Genomic DNA, 16277 nt, shown 5'->3' with positions numbered 1-16277 from the left:
TCCAAAACATTAAGATAAGTTGAAAAGAGAATGGGTGAACTGGAAGACAGAGGTAAATAAACTTCTTATGATAGAGAAGAAAAATAAAAATGGAAAATACCAAAAGAGAAGAGGTAAGGAAAAATAACCAGAAGATCTAACATATATTCAATATAAATTAGATAGGAGAGACAAGAAATAATGAAAGAGAAATAGGTCAGGATAACAGCTTAAGGTTTTACAGAAACAGTGAAAGACACTGTTACTCAGATCAGGAAGCTCATTCCTTGAATCTCAAGCATATAGATAAAGATAGCTCGATACATGGCTGACCATAGTCAAACTTCTGACCACTTAAGATAAAATCACGTAAAAAGAAACAACACACTGCAAACAAATAACAGACTGAAATCTGGTATCACAACCATGGAACAAAAACATTAAAGAAACTCAGTGCCAGTTTAACACCCTAAGGGTAGCAAAACGACGCTTCAAGAACAAGAGTTAATAAATATGTTTCCAAACAAACAAAAATAAACTTCATTACAACAGATCTTATCTCTGAAAGATGAATTTCTAAATGCTGTACTTCAAGAAAAAAGAAAGCAATTCAAGCAAGAAGGTCTGAAGTGAAAGAATGTTGAAAAAAGAGAATGATAAACATGGAGGTCTATCTAAACAAAGATTGACAGCACAAAAGAAATTGTAATAATAACTAATTTATGATGTTAAAAGTCAAGAAATAACTAAAATACTTACAAAATAGAAATTAAATAGAAAGAGACTATTAGATTTGTGGTAAAGTTCCTACAGTATTTAGAAGTTGAAAGATAGTGATTAGTTTTATAATTTAAGTTAAAATAGAATGCTAATATTTCTATTAGAAGATAATCATTAAAATGAGAAACCAAGTTCTAACTTCTAAACCAGCATAAAAGTGAAAGTTGCTTAGTGGTGTCCGACTCTTTGAGACCCCATGGACTGCAGCCTGCCAGGCTCCTCTGTTCATGGAATTCTCCAGGCCAGAATATTGGAGTGGGTAGCCATTCCCTTCTCCAGGGGATCTTCCCAACCCAGGGATCGAACCCAGGTCTCCCATATTGCAGGTGGATTCTTTACCATCTGAGTCACCTGAAAGTGAAAGCAGCATAGTAAAATAAATTAAATGGGAGTGGGGGAACACAGAAAAAATCTGACACAATCCAAAAAAAAGGGGGTGAGAGGGAGGTAAGAAATGACAACTAGAAAACATGGGACAAATAAAACGCAGAAAATAAAAGGGCAGAAATTAAGCAAAGTACATTAGTGAATAAGAATGTACATGGAAAGATCTTCCCAATTAAAAAGGTCAAAAATTAGTAAAATGGGAAAAAAACCCAATTACCTGTTGTTTAACATAGACAAAATTGAAATATAAGGACAGGGACTTCGCTGGTGGTCCACTGGTTAAAATCTGCCTTGCAATGCAGGAGGCGCAAGTTTGATCCCTTGGAGAAGGAAGATCCCATATACTATGGAGTAACTAAACCCGTGCTCCACAACTAAAAGCCTGTATGCTGCAATTACTGAAGCCCGTGTGCCGTAACTACTGAGCCTGTGTGCCACAACTGCAGAGTGCATGCACCGCAATGAAAGCTTCTGCGTGACACAACAAGGAACTGATGCAGCCAATCTAAGAAACAGATCATAGAAGGACTAAGAGAGTTCTGCCAAGAGAACGCTCTGGTCATGACAAACACCCTCTTCCAACAACACAAGAGAGGACTCTACACATGGACATCACCAGACGGTCAACACCGAAATCAGATTGATTATATTCTTTGCATCCACAGATGGAGCAGCTCTATACAGTCAGCAAAAACAAGACCAGGAGCTGACTGTGGCTCAGATCATGAACTCCTTATTGTTAAACTCAGGATTAAATTGAAGAAAGTAGGGAAAACCACTAGACCATTCAGATATGACCTAAATCAAATCCTTTATGATTATACTGTGGAAGTGAGAAACAGATTCAAGGGATTATATCTGATAGACAGGGTGCCTGAAGAACTATGCATGGAGGTTCGTGACATTGTACAGGAGGCAGGGATCAAGATCATCCTAAGAAAAAGAAATGCAAAAATGCAAAATGTCTCTCTGAGGAGGCCTTACAAATAGCTGTGAAAAGAAGAGAAGCGAAAAGCAAAGGAGAAGAGGAAAGATATAAGCATCTGAATGCAGAGTTCCAAAGAATAGCAAGGACAGATAAGAAAGCCTTCCTCAGCGATCATTGCAAAGAAACAGAGGAAAACAATAGAATGGGAAAGACTAGCGATCTCTTCAAGAAAATTAGAGACACCAAGGGAACATTTCATGCAAAGATGGGCTCAAAAAAGGACAGAAATGGTATGGACCTAACAGAAGCAGAAGATATTAAGAAGAGGTGGCAAGAATACACAGAAGAACTATACAAAAAAGATTTTCACAATCCAGATAATCACAATGGTGTGATCACTCACCTAGAGCCACGCATCGTGGAATGTGAAGTCAAGTGGGCCTTAGGAAGCATCACTATGAACAAAGCTAGTGGAGGTGATGAAATTTCAGTTAAGCTATTTCAAATCATAAAAGATGATGCTGTGAAAGTGCTGCATTTAATATGCCAGCAAATTTGGAAAACTCAGCAGTGGCCACCGGACTGGAAAAAGGTCAGTTTTCACTCCAATCCCAAAGAAAGGGTACGCCAAAGAATGTTCAAACTACCACACAATTGCACTCATCTCACATGCTAGCAAAGTCATGCTCAAAATTCTCCAATTCAGGCTTCAACAGGATGTAAACTGTGAACTTCCAGATGTTCAAGCTGGATTTAGAAAAGGCAGAGGAAACAAAGATCAAATTGCCAACATCCATTGGATCATCGAAAAACCAAGAGAGTTCAAGAAAAACATCTGCTTCTGCTTTATTGACTACACTGAAGGCTTTGACTGTGTGGATCAAAATCAACTGGAAAATTCTTTAAGAAATGGGTATATCAGACTGCCTGACCTGCCTCCTGAGAAATCTGTATGCAGGTCAGGAAGCAACAGTTAGAACTGGACATGGAATGACAGACTGGTTCTGAATCAGGAAAGGAGTACGTCAAGGCTGTATATTGTCACCCTGCTTATTTAACTTATATGCAGAGTACATCATGAGAAACGTTGGGCTGGATGAAGCACAAGTGGAATTTAGATTTCCGGGAGAAATATCAATAACCTCAGATATGCAGATGACAACACCCTTATGGCAGAAAGCGAAGAAGAACTAAAAGCCTCTTGATGAAAGTGAAAGAGCAGAGTAAAAATGTTGGCTTAAAGTTCAACATTCAGAAAACTAAGATCATCGCATCTGGGCCCATGACTTCATGGCAAATAGATGGGGAAACAATGGAAACCGTGACAGACTTTATTTTCTTGGGCCCCAAAATCACTGCAGATGGTGACTGCAGCCATGAAGTTAAAAGATGCTTGCTCCTTGGAAGAAAATTTATGCTCAACCTAGACAGGGTATTAAAAAGCGGAGACATTCCTTTGCCGACAAAGGTCTGTCTAGTCAAAGCTATGGCTTTTCCAGTAGTCATGTATGGATTAAAAGTTAGACTATAAAGAAAGCTGAGCACCAAAGAATTGATGGTTTTGAACTGTGGTGTTGGAGAAGACTCTTGAGAGTCCCTTGGACTGCAAGGAGATCCAACCAGTCCATCCTAAAGGAAATCAGTCCTGAATAGTCATTGGAAGGACTGATGCTGAAGGTGAACTTCCAATACTTTGGCCACCTGATGTGAAAAACTGACTTGGAAAAGACTCTGATGCTGGGAAGGGTTGAAGGTGGGAGGAGAAGGGGACGACAGAGGATGAGATGGTTGGATGGCATCACTGACTTGATGGACATGAGTTTGAACATGCTCTGGGAGAGGATGATAGACAGGGAGGCCTGGCGTGCGGCAGTCTGTGGGGTCACAAACAGTCAGACATAACTGAGCGACTGAAGTGAACTGAACTGAAAGGACACTGAAAAGTTGAAAGTAAAAGAATGGAAAAAATTACATAGGTAAATACTAAAATAAAGCTGGTGTAACTATTTTAAAATCAATCAAAAATAAGCATTAAGTGAGAAAGAAGATTGCTAGAGTGAAGAGTCACAGCATTTTCATAAAAGGATGATAATAATGTGATTCCAAGCTTGTAGGCAACTGAAAACATTACTTCAAAATATATAAAGAAAATTTAAAAAAGAAATCACAAGGGAAATTTTAATTTATTCCCTAATAAAGAAATTAATATAACTAGAGAAGAATTGTACCCCACAATTAATGATACTGATCTAATGCACTCTATAAAACAATGCATGAAATGATTGCAGAATTCTTTTCAAGTTCACTCTGAATATTTGTAAACATTGGTCATACAGTAAGCCAAGAAGCAATCATCAATAAATTGTGGAGTTGTTATCTATAGACTAGATTCTCTGGCCACATGCAATTAACCTTTCTGTTCCTATGAATCAAGATGCAATCATAAATATGCAAATTTCACCCCAAATTAATCTATATATTTAATGCATTTCAGTAAAAATTCCATTGGTATTTATTTCTTTTGATGGATTTTATAATCTGAGATGGGCATACCAGACCACCTGACCTGCCTCTTGAGAAACCTGTATTCAAGTCAGAATGCAACAGTTAGAACTGGACATGGAACAACAGATTGGTTCCAAATAGGAAAAGGAGTACGTCAAGGCTATACATTGTCACCCCGCTTATTTAACTTATATGCAGAGTACATCATGAGGAACGCTGGGAATCAAGATTGCCAGGAGAAATATCAATAACCTCAGATATGCAGATGACACCACCCTTATGGCAGAAAGTGAAGAAGAACTACAAAGCCTCTTGATGAAAGTGAAAGAGGACAGTGAAAAAGTTGGCTTAAAGCTCAACATGCAGAAAACTAAGATCACGGCATCCAGTCCCATCACTTCATGGCAAATAGCTGGGGCAACAGTGGAAACATGGCTGATTTTATTTTTTGGGCTCCAAAATCACTGCAGATGGTGATTTCAGCCATGAAATTAAAAGACGCTTACTCCTTGGAAGGAAAGTTATGACCAACCTAGACAGCATACTAAAAAGCAGAGACATTACTTTGACAACAAAGGTCCGTCTAGTCAAGGCTGTGGTTTTCCCAGTGGTCATGTATGGATGTGAGAGTTGGAGTATAAAGAAAGTTCAGTGATGAAGAATTGATGCTTTTGAACTGTGGTGTTGGAGAAGACTCTTGAGAGTCCCTTGTACTGCAAGGAGATCCAACCAGTCCATCCTAAAGGAAATCAGTCCTGAAAATTCATTGGAAGGACTGATGCTGAAGCTGAAACTCCGATACTTTGGCTACCTGATGCGAAGAACTGACTCATTTGAAAAGACCCTGATGCTGGGAAAGATTGAGGGCAGGAGGAGAAGGGGATGACAGAGGATGAGATCATTGGATGGCATCACCGACTCGATGGACGTGGGTTTGGGTGGACTCCGGGAGTTGGTAATGGACAGGGAGGCCTGGTGTGCTGCGGTTCATGGGGTCGCAAAGAGTCGGACACAACTGAGCGACTGAACTGAACTGATAATCTGAGTCTAAAATACACATAAAAGATCAAAGGATTTGTAGCCACCACACATGTATAAAAAAGAAACAGGGTCATCAGATCAAGATTTAGAGTAAAAGAGGCTTTTGAATGAAAGAGGCTGGGGTAGTTTTCATTCATATAGAAAAAGAAAGAAAGAATGAAATGGACCCCTATGTCATACAATGACATAAAACCATGACAGAAGGATCAAATTTTAAAAACTTTTAGTGACAAATATAAAAACATTTTTGAGAATGGAGGGACTTCTAGAAAGACACATGAAGGAAAAGACCTATAAATTGGATTATATGAAAATAACAGCTGTTCATTTCACCTTAGGGTGCAAACGCAAGCATAAACTCAGGAGAAGATTTTTACAACATCAAAAATAAGAAGATACATTTCACATAAAAACACAAATGTCTAATAAATGCATATTAGCTCAACTGGCTATCTGGGACAAGGGTCAAAGCTCTGGTTTACAGAATTTCGTGGTGTAAATAATTTCACCATGGCTCATTTCAAGCTAACCACCTGATGTCATTGAACACAGAGTTAAGATCAGTTTAAATACTTTCAAACATAATTGGCATTGCCTAATTTTAATCAGTAAAGCTGATCATACAATCATAACTCAACCTATGAATTCCACTCTAGTATGAACAAAAGAGAACTGCTACACATGTGGAGTAGGATATATACACAAAACTTTTTAGCAACATTGTTTATAAAAGAAGAAAACTGAAACAGTTGTACTGTCCATCAAATACAGTACGGACAAATATACTGTAGTATATCCACTCAATGGAATGCAAAAAAGTAATGAAAAGACATGAACTAGCTATAAACTTCAAATAAATCAATCACAAATACAAAATTTTGAGTGAAAAAAACACAAGTCGGAATAATAAAAGCAATATGTTTTCTACTCATATAAAGTTGGCAAACAGGCAAAATTCAACAATACATTCTTAAGGGACATGTGCATGCATGCTTAAGTGCTCAGTTATGTCAGACTCTTTGTAACCCCTTGCACTGTATTCCACCAGGCTCCTCGTCCATGGGATTCCCCAGGCAAGAATACTGGAGTGGGTAGCCATTCTCTTCTGCTGGGGATCTTCCTGACCCAGGGATCAAACCCAGGTCTCCTGCATTGTGGGTGGATTCCTATTGTCTGAGCCACCAGTGAAGACTAAGGGATATATATACACAGGTAGTGAAATAATCAAGAAAATGGTTAAGAGTAAATCTAGGAAAGTGGTTTTATGGGATGAAATTGGAAAGGGTCATTGTGGGTCTTCAAATGTATTGGTAAATTTTTATTTCTTAAGCTGAAGGAAAAAATAAATAAAAAGGGAGATAATTAAACATAGAGATAATATAAGGGAAAACTTGTAAGAAAAATATTTATTATTATAAAAATAATCTGTTTTAAAAATGAATATCTGAATCGGAATTCAGTAATATTTTGGTCAGTATATCTTCAAGCAATCTCAAACAATTTAAAAAAAAGTTTCCTTCTCTTTCTCCACTGGTATTGGGTTTGGAAAATGTTGAGATGTTCATGTCTAACATCTCTTGGGGGAAAAAAAAAGATTATTTTCAGACATGGGCTAATGGCTTAGTTTAGGATTTAGTTCTCTTAACAAAATTTTGTTCCTCTGAATGACATGAGACACCATTATGCTAAAAAAGAGAACTGAATTAATTATATTACCACAAAACTTAGGACAAAAATGTTTTTCAGCTAGGAGCTGAAATAGAGAATAGCAAATAACCTACGCTTTAAAAAATTGAATAAATTCATATGAATTCCTTAAATGTTATATTATTTAAAAAGAAAGTATTTTTAAAGACTTGATTATCCCTCCAAAATAAATCAAGTTATTATTTAAAAAGTACTTTTAATATTTTGATAATTCCACCAATATTTTCAGAATCATGTTAAGTTACTCACATGAAATAAGCATATATCTCTGATTTCAGAACATAAACACTGGGTCAAGAATAATAAATATATGCAACATTCCTTAGTATTTCTGCCATCTAAAGTATTGGTCCCCCTTGGCCTTATGGTACTATCAACGGGTGACAGGAACATCAGCCTTCTTTTGGAACTTGTTTAAATGGCAGATGTGAAAAATGTATCTCTTAGATAACCAAAGAAAATTTCAGATTTTCTTCTGCATCTTGCTTTTCTAAAACTAGTTTCATTTCTACTTGGTATATTTAAAATACTTAACTCTTTGATGTTTAAATAAATAAATGTAAATTTTTCAAATTTGTTTTATGTTCTCTTGAAAGATGACTGGATTAGAGACATAAACACTTATTATGGTTAGAAATAAATTCTAGGAAGTTATAAAATATCTATTTCAATTTATTTTTCTACCGTATTTCAGTGAAAAAAAAGTATATATGTCTATTACAGTTTTTGAAGACCATTCAATAAATATAGCATGTATAATGTTTTACAAAATCACATAATAAAAAAATTCACATTAAAAGAAAGGTCACATTGCCTTCTGAAAAGCATTTAGTATTGTGCTACTGAAATTGAAGGCTACTAAATTCATACTCAGGTTTCTTTCTCTTAATGAACTTGGGCCTTTGGCAAAAAATTATTTTACTTTTACACTTCCTCAAGTGCTCTAAACGAAGAGTAAAACAGAATTAAAAGACAAATTAGCAAGTTTAGGGAAAAAGGAGGAAACCAATGTAATGGGACTTGATGCCTGAGTTGTACAATGTTGACCAGTGACCCAAATAAATTTGGGGCACATACTTTTCCATCCCAAAGCTATCTGGATAAAGAGAGGCTCATAACCTTCACATTACCCCCACCACGACACATCATCCCTACCACTGAATAACAGGAGACAAACACTGACCTAGTTTAGAAGAGCAGATGAAAAAAAAAAAATGAAAACAGGATACACGGCTACGGCAAGGAAACCATGGTAACTAGAAAAGAGAACTGTTTTGCTTACTTTATTTTGGTCGGAATAATCACCAAGCTGAGCCTTCAGCTCTGTAATCTCAGCCTCTAACAGACGGATCACTTCCTCATAATCCATTTCCATTCCCTGTGCCTGTCTCTGTGCGGCTTCGGCAAGATGAAGCCGACTTCGCAGGGCTCTTGTTTCTTCGACCACAGCTTTGGCTTCCTAAATATTAAAAAAAATAATGTCATTGTAGAAAGGAATGTAAAAATAGCAGCGGTTTAAACAAAATATTTTCTTCTTTCTGGAAGTTAAAATTCAAAAAATGAATCTATTACTTATATTTTTCACATCTCAATTTGAAAACTAATATTCATGTTATTTAATTAAGGTCATGCGTGACCTTACTTTTCCTTGGTTTCTTGGATAACTTTCAGTATGGACTCTCCAACTTCACACATTTAGGAAAGAATTTTGAAAATAAGAGAAGCAGAAGAAAACTGAAAGTGGAAAATAGAATAAGAATTGGCTCAAAAGATAAAAAGAGCAGACTTCTACAAAAGTCAAGTAGGTGGTAGGGCTCATGTTCTATGAAGGTTTTTGCAGCTTCATCAGATCCTGCTGAAAGATTTATAGTGTTACGGGCTTCTCGGTGGTCCAAGCCCCAGGAGCCAAATCTTATTCCTAGACATCAGTCTAAGAGCTACCTCCCCATTTTAAGCCAAAAGGCAGGATTCAGTAGCAAAATATACAGCCATTTCTGTAGGATGCAATGCTCACCACATTTAGAACAACACTGAGGGAAAGGCATTACTAAAACCATTTTATACATAATCAACAGAGGCTCAGAGAGGTAATGTAACCTATGCAAGGGCAGATACCAGTGCCAGAATTTAAACCCAGCTTTACCTGACTCCAACATTGATCACCATTTTACTCCACCACTAGATGACAAAAACAAAAACAAAACTATACACTCGCTGTATTTTTCACCTTAGGAAGTGGATGGTATGGCCCAAAGCACTTGCACTCTCAAAAATGTGCCTTGGTGCTGGCTCAATAACCGTTCCCAGGACCCCAATATAATTTAATATTGCACTTTCTATAATGTAAACCCTTCCTTCTTCTTTTTTTTTTTTTACTTGATGCAGAAATTATTTTTCTCTGCAATGGAACTTTCTGCTCCAATTGCTGTGGCTAATATTCAACTATGGCTATTTTAATTTTCTGCGAGCTTTTACAGGACACTTGCTTTTGTTTGAGCCTAGGGGAGGGTTAGAAATATTTTTACTACAGGACATATTTTAAGGGTCAATTTTTCATTCATACACTCAATAACTATTAAGTACTTACTGTGTGTCACTTTCTGTCTCAGGTACTGAAGATGGAGCACCTAACACAATACAAAGTCCTCCTTTTGTCCCCCAATATTTATAATCTAGTTTGGGGAAATGGCAAACTAGAGATAATCAATGAAGATCTCACTTAGAAGACTTTTAATTAGAGAACAGCAGAAAGGATGGAGCCATGCAGATTTCTGAAAGAAGGAGCTTTCTGGGCAGAGAGAACAGTTTGTGCAAAGGACCTGAGATAGCATTGTGCATCTATAGCATTCTGCATCAAGATAGCATTCTGCATCTTCAGAGAACAGCAAGGAAGCCAGGGTGGCCGAAGTAGACAGGAGGAGAGGACAGGAAGAATGGGGTGCAGGATATGGGGGTAAAGTGGTCACAGGTCTCTCTGCAGGGATGGTGCTGGCATGGAGTGGCAGATCTTGAGAGCCTTTGTAGGCCACTGTAAGGACTTTAGTTTTCCTTATAGCCAGAGGGAAAGCGACTGGAGAGTGCTGAACAGAGACGCGGTAAAAGGACGCCTATCTAACTAACACATCAGTCAGTTCAGCCCAGGCGATCAAGGGTTACCAGGGTCACACCAGGATCAACTTCACAAAAGACTGCAAGAATGGGAGGTAACGGCCCAGTATGTGTCAGCAGGGCTCTACATGTTTTGGATAGATCACCTCAAATAATCTATCCAGAGTTGTGAGAGGGATGTCCATTTTTACCCACATTTAATAGACAGGAAACTGTGTTAAGTAATTTGCTCAGAATCACAAACTTAGTAAGTGGCAGAGCTGGGATTTGAACCCAGGCCATCTAGTTACAAAGTCCACGGTCTTGGCTACAGAATATGCTAAAAAACCAAATCACTTGCAGATGACAACATCATCGGTGCCCAGCCCTGCATGAGCTTAGGATGTGGCCATTATAACACACTCAAACACACTTGAGGCTGCTACACTGTTCCCCATTTTCCATTCAATCAGGTTAGGAAAAAAATAATATTGTCACTGAAGAGAAAGGGAGGGGCAGAGAATTCACCATAGCAGCAATGAAGAATAACTAATTCGATGATTTGTCTCCTTCACATTTGCTTCATGCAGCCTTTATTCCTCTATAAAAACAGCACTTTTATTTTTGTTCAAAGAACACTAGTTAATTAAATGAAGAATCTGAATGGAATTTATATAGCCATTATAGTGCACTGACGGTAATACGGTGTGAAATGCAGTCGGGTGGTAAGAGATGCAGAGGTTTTGATGCTGAATAAATTCATGCCATTTCTTTTGTAAATGTATAACTGTCAGGCTGGTAAATGTGACCCCTTAGCAAAGTTCTAGCCCAATTCCCACTGAATGGCTGTTTAAAAGATTAGTGCATTGAAATGATGACTCTTAGAGGAAGTAGTAAAGAAAAGATAGCAGCAGTGTGCCATATTTAGCAATACAGGATCACATAAATCCATTTTTTCTTTTCCTCCTGGGCTGTTTTCTAATAACTGTAAAGCCTCCTATGTCAGTAATAATTGAGCCAGAATTTTCCTAGTACCTCACCATGAGCCTGAAATCCAGTCAGGGGAAACGTGGCGGCCAGTTCATTGATTTACTCTATGTTAGGTACAGATTAATTCAGTTTAAATGTTAGAAAACAATGGATCATAAAATAGCAAGGGAATTCCAAACAAGCATCTATTCTTCACTGACTACACTAAAGCCTTTGACTGTGTGGATCACAACAATCTGTGGAAAATTCTTAAAGAAATGGGAACATCAGACCACCTTACTTGTCTCCTAAGAAACCAGGAGGCAGGGCAAGAAGCAACAATAGTAAGAGCTAGACATGGAATAATGGACTGGCTCAAAACTGGGAAAGAAATACGTCAAGGCTGTATATTGTTACCCTGCTTACTTAACTTATATGCAGAGTACCATCATGAGAAATGCGAGGCTGAAAAACTCACAAGCTGGAAACAAGATTGCTGGGAGAAATATCAACAACCTCAGATATGCAAGTGATACCACTCTAATGGAAGAAAGCAAAGAGGAACTAAAGAGTCTCTTGATGAAAGTGAAAGAGGAGAGTGAAAAAGCTGGCTTAAAACTCAGCATTCAAAAAACTTAAGATCCTGGCACCCGGTCCCACCACTTCATGGCCAATAGATGGGGAAAAAGTGGAAACTGACAGGTTTGACTTTCTTTGACTCCAAAATCACTGTGGATGGTGAGTACAGCCACAAAATTAAGACGCTTGTTCCTTAGTAGAAAAACTATGACAAACCTAGACAGCATATGAAAAAGCAGGGACATCACTTTTCCAACAAATGACCATATTGTCAAAGCTATGGTTTTTCCAGTAGTCATGTACAGATGTGAGAGCTGGACCATAAAGAAGGCTGAGCGCCAAAGAATGAATGCACTCAAACTGTGGTGCTGGAGAAGACTCTTGAGAGTCCCCTGGACAGCAAGGAGATCAAATCTGTCAATCCTAAAAGAAATCAACTCTGAATATTCATTGGAAGGACTGATGCTGAAGCTGAAGCTTCAGTACTTTAGCCACCTGATGCAAAGAGCCAACTCACTGGAAAAGATACTGATACTGGGAAAGACTAAGGACAGGAGAAGGAGGTGACAGAGGATGAGATGGTTGGATGGCATCATGGACTCAAAGGACATGAGTTTGAGCAAATTTTGGGAGATGGTGAAGGACAGGGAAGCCTGTTGTGCTGCTCTTCAAGGGGTCACAAAAGAGTCAGATACAACTTAGCAACTGAACAACAAAGATGTAATAGCAGATCAGAAAAATTAACAAAAGCATTATGCATTTTAATACTAAGCAGTACAAAGAAATGCACTAAAAGGGAATCCTAAATTATGAAGGCGTGTCTGACTTAACATTTTTTTAGTGACATTGAGAAAATGACTTCAACTTATACTGTCTGGTTGTTAAATCAGGATTTTCCACCTTAGAATTTCACAATGAACTTTCAGGGAAGATCAGACAAATTCTTTGAAAGTATACTTCACACTAATGAAAATTTTTGTAGGCTACAAGAACTTCGCTACGTGATTGTGCTGAGACAAAGGGCTGCATAAACTCAGACAAAGGGCAGCATAAGCTCAAAGGACAAAATATCATGTTTTTCCACATACAACACTTTTCTCCCTTTAAGGAACTGTGGTTGTTGCTCTGTCACTAAGTGGTGTCCAACTCTTTGTGATCCCATGGACCGCAGCATGCCAGACTTCCATGTCCATCACCAACTCTCAGAGTTTACCTAAATGCATGTCCGTTGAGTCCGTGATGCCATCCAAACATCTCAACCTCTGTCGCCCGCGTCTTCTCCGGCCCACAATCATTTCCAGCATCAGGATCTTTTCCAGTGACTCAGCTCTTTGCATCAGGTGGCTAGAGTACTGGAGCTTCAGCTTCAGCATCACTGCTTCCAATGAATATTATGTTGATTTCCTTTAGAACTGACTGTTTTGATCTCCTTGCTGTCCAAGGGACTCTCGAGTCTTATCCAGTGCCATGAGTTGACAGGCTACTTTATGGTCCAACTCTCACATCTGTACATGACTACTAGAAAAACCATTGCTTTGGCTAGAGAGATCTTTGTTGGCAAAGTGATGTCTCTGCTTTTTCTTATGCTAGGTTTGTCATAGCTTTTCTTCCAAGAAGCAAGCATCCTTTAATTCTGTTGCTGGAGTCACTGTCCATAGTGATTTTGGAGCCCAAGAAAATAAAATCTGCCACTGTTTCATCAACATGATATTGAATAAAAAATATGGGCGTTAGATATACTTCAGAATCTTAGATATATGATTTTTTTTTCATTTTCTGGCTCTGTAATTCTCCAAGACTCAGTTTTTTCATTTATATAAGGGTAAATAACCGCATCCACTTTATAAGCTCAAAACAACTCTCACAATAAGGGTTAAAGAACTACAGCTCTTGGTATGCTTTCCCCCTGTTCCTCTTCATTGTTTTCAAATAGACACATAATCACCAATGTGATGAGAGAGCTAGACTGGATGAAATGACTGAGGCACTCAAGTAGTTCTTTGGAAGTAAAACGTGCACATGTCTTTTTAAATGTTAGCAACAGTTATGTAAAACCTTCCCTTCTCGAGTTGTGAGTTTTAACGGCTCCTCAAAGTAGAAGGAAAAAGCCCTAACTGCAGTTGCTCATTTGTAATTAGGTAGCACATCCACATCACTAAACTGAGAAGTTCTGTAATTTTTAAGCTAATCAGTAAATCTTTCAAATGTCAACTGCTGACAGAAGAAAAAGGAGGCCTCCAAGAGATATATGTTTGAGTGTAATGTAACTTATGCTACCAAGCCCAAAAGAATACTTCTCTTATCAGCTTCCTACATCCACTCATTGGAAAACCCTTCTTGGTCTTGGTCCCATTACAGCCTGTGAAAAAGACTAAGGGTTACTGCAGGAAGAGGGATGTTGAAGGAAAAATGTTTAAAAGCAAGCTATATTTAGTTTCCTTAACTTTGGTATTGATTTTATTAAAATATGCTTAATGTTGCTCTCAAGCGATGATCTCAAATAATTTGCTAGTGGTTCACAAAAGGAATCTACAACTCATCCCTTAACCATGACATTCTCGGAGGAGAAAATGAATTCACAGAACTTTCTGTAAGTCTCTGACGTGTGTTCTTTCCTTTCCTGTGCCTTCTCTGGGTATACATCCATCCCTCTCTCCCGCCTCCATACCTAAGCAGTTATCAGGCACTGTGAATTCTTCACTGGTGATGTGTTTGCAGCATTCTTTTTATCCATTCTTCAGTTCAGTTCAGTTCAGTCGCTCAGTCGTGTCCGACCCTCCGCGACCCCATGAATCACAGCACGCCAGGCCTCCCTGTCCATCACCAACTCCCGGAGTTCACTCAAACTCATGTCCAGAGAGTCAGTGATGCCATCCAGCCATCTCATTCTCTGTCGTCCCCTTCTCCTCCCGCCCCCAACCTTTCCCAGGATCAGAGTCTTACCATCAAGCTATTACTCTTGTCTTTAACACTTCACACACAGGTGCATGCTGCATACTCTGTTCTTTACTATCATGTACTCTGCACACTTCTGAAGGATCAATTTTCCTGAAATATTGCCTAGGAAACAAACCTAGATAAAATGTTGCTAAGTACATGGTTCAGTTCAGTTCAGTCGCTCAGTCGTGTCCGACTCTTTGCGATCCCATGAATCACAGCACGCCAGGCCTCCCTGTCCATCACCAACTCCTGGAGTTCACTCAAACTCATGTCCATCGAGTCGGTGATGCCATCCAGCCATCTCATTCTCGATCGTCCCCTTCTCATCCTGCCTGCAATCCCTCCCAGCATCAGTCTTTTCCAGTGAGTCAACTCGTCGCATGAAGTGGCCAAAATATTGGAGTTTCAGCTTTAGCATCAGTCCTTCCAATGAACTAAATATATTCTCAATCTCTACACTTCAGGTTCTCCACTATTTGTTCCAAATCAGTCTTTCCAGTTTTAGCACACTGACTCTCTTATGGATTAACATACCCAAGTGCGTTCACTAAACCAATTTCCCAGACTAAACTCTCTCACTTCCAAGATACTTTTGAGCACATTATTCCTTCCACTAGGTGAATATATTTTCCCTCTTTTTTTCCTTCATCCAGCTTCCATCTATTCTTCAAAATCTACTTTAGATTTTATCTTTTCTCATCTTCCCAGACCACTTTAGCTTACAATGGTCTTAGCTGTGGAGTGGGTTTTTCTCTGGTTGCAGCAAGAGAGGGCCGCTACCCAGCTGTGCCACACGGGCTCTCCTTGTGCAGTGGGTTCTCTTGGTGCGGAGCACGGGGTCTAGGGCGTGCAGGCTTCAGAAGCTGTGGTACGTGGGCTCAGTAGTTGTGGCTCCCGGGCTCCAGAGCACAGGCTCAGTAGTTATGGCACACAGGCTTCGTTGCTCCATGGCATGAGAAAACTTCCTGGGGCGGGATCAAACCCATATCTGATGCATTGGCAGGCAGATTCTTTACCTCTGAGCCACCAGTAAAGTCCTCCCCTCCTTTTATCCTTAAAAATATCTGTTGTCTGTAATTACTCCACAGGCTACTTAGCATTTCCTACTGCTCTGTTAAACTGTCATGAAAATAATATTTTCCTCCCAAACTTTCTAATGTCAAAAGATCTTGACTGACGAAAGTAGAGCACAAGTTGTCTGAGAGTAAAACCCTATTTAATATTAACAGGCCTCCATTCAACATAAATATGACATGTAACTGAGTTGACGAACAGTGAAAATGACTATTTTGCTTTTCATATACAATTGCCTCATAGAATTTCATTAGGTATAAAGCTTTCAAAAGAAGGTTTCCATTTTACAGCAATATTAGTA

At 38.7% G+C, this 16277-nt stretch overlaps 1 protein-coding gene across 4 annotated transcripts in view; it reads right to left on the bottom strand.

Moving 5' to 3' along the window:
- The window catches only part of STXBP4 (syntaxin binding protein 4), a 235261-nt gene that overhangs the window by 93812 nt on the left and 125172 nt on the right, over positions 1-16277 (bottom strand). For all 4 annotated transcript variants that reach the window (XM_055398981.2, XM_055398982.2, XM_055398984.2 and 1 more), the window contains one exon: positions 8610-8786. In XM_055398981.2, the coding sequence (XP_055254956.2) occupies positions 8610-8786 (177 nt within the window). The remainder of the gene's footprint in view (positions 1-8609; positions 8787-16277) is intronic.

This window comes from Moschus berezovskii, chromosome 20 (assembly GCF_049115385.1).
Source record: "Moschus berezovskii isolate FMDL1 chromosome 20, NW_MosBer_1.0, whole genome shotgun sequence".
NCBI classification, from domain to species: Eukaryota; Metazoa; Chordata; class Mammalia; order Artiodactyla; family Moschidae; genus Moschus; species Moschus berezovskii.
The sequence above is the reverse complement of the archived record's forward strand: the minus strand, read 5'-3'. Positions and strand labels throughout refer to the sequence as shown.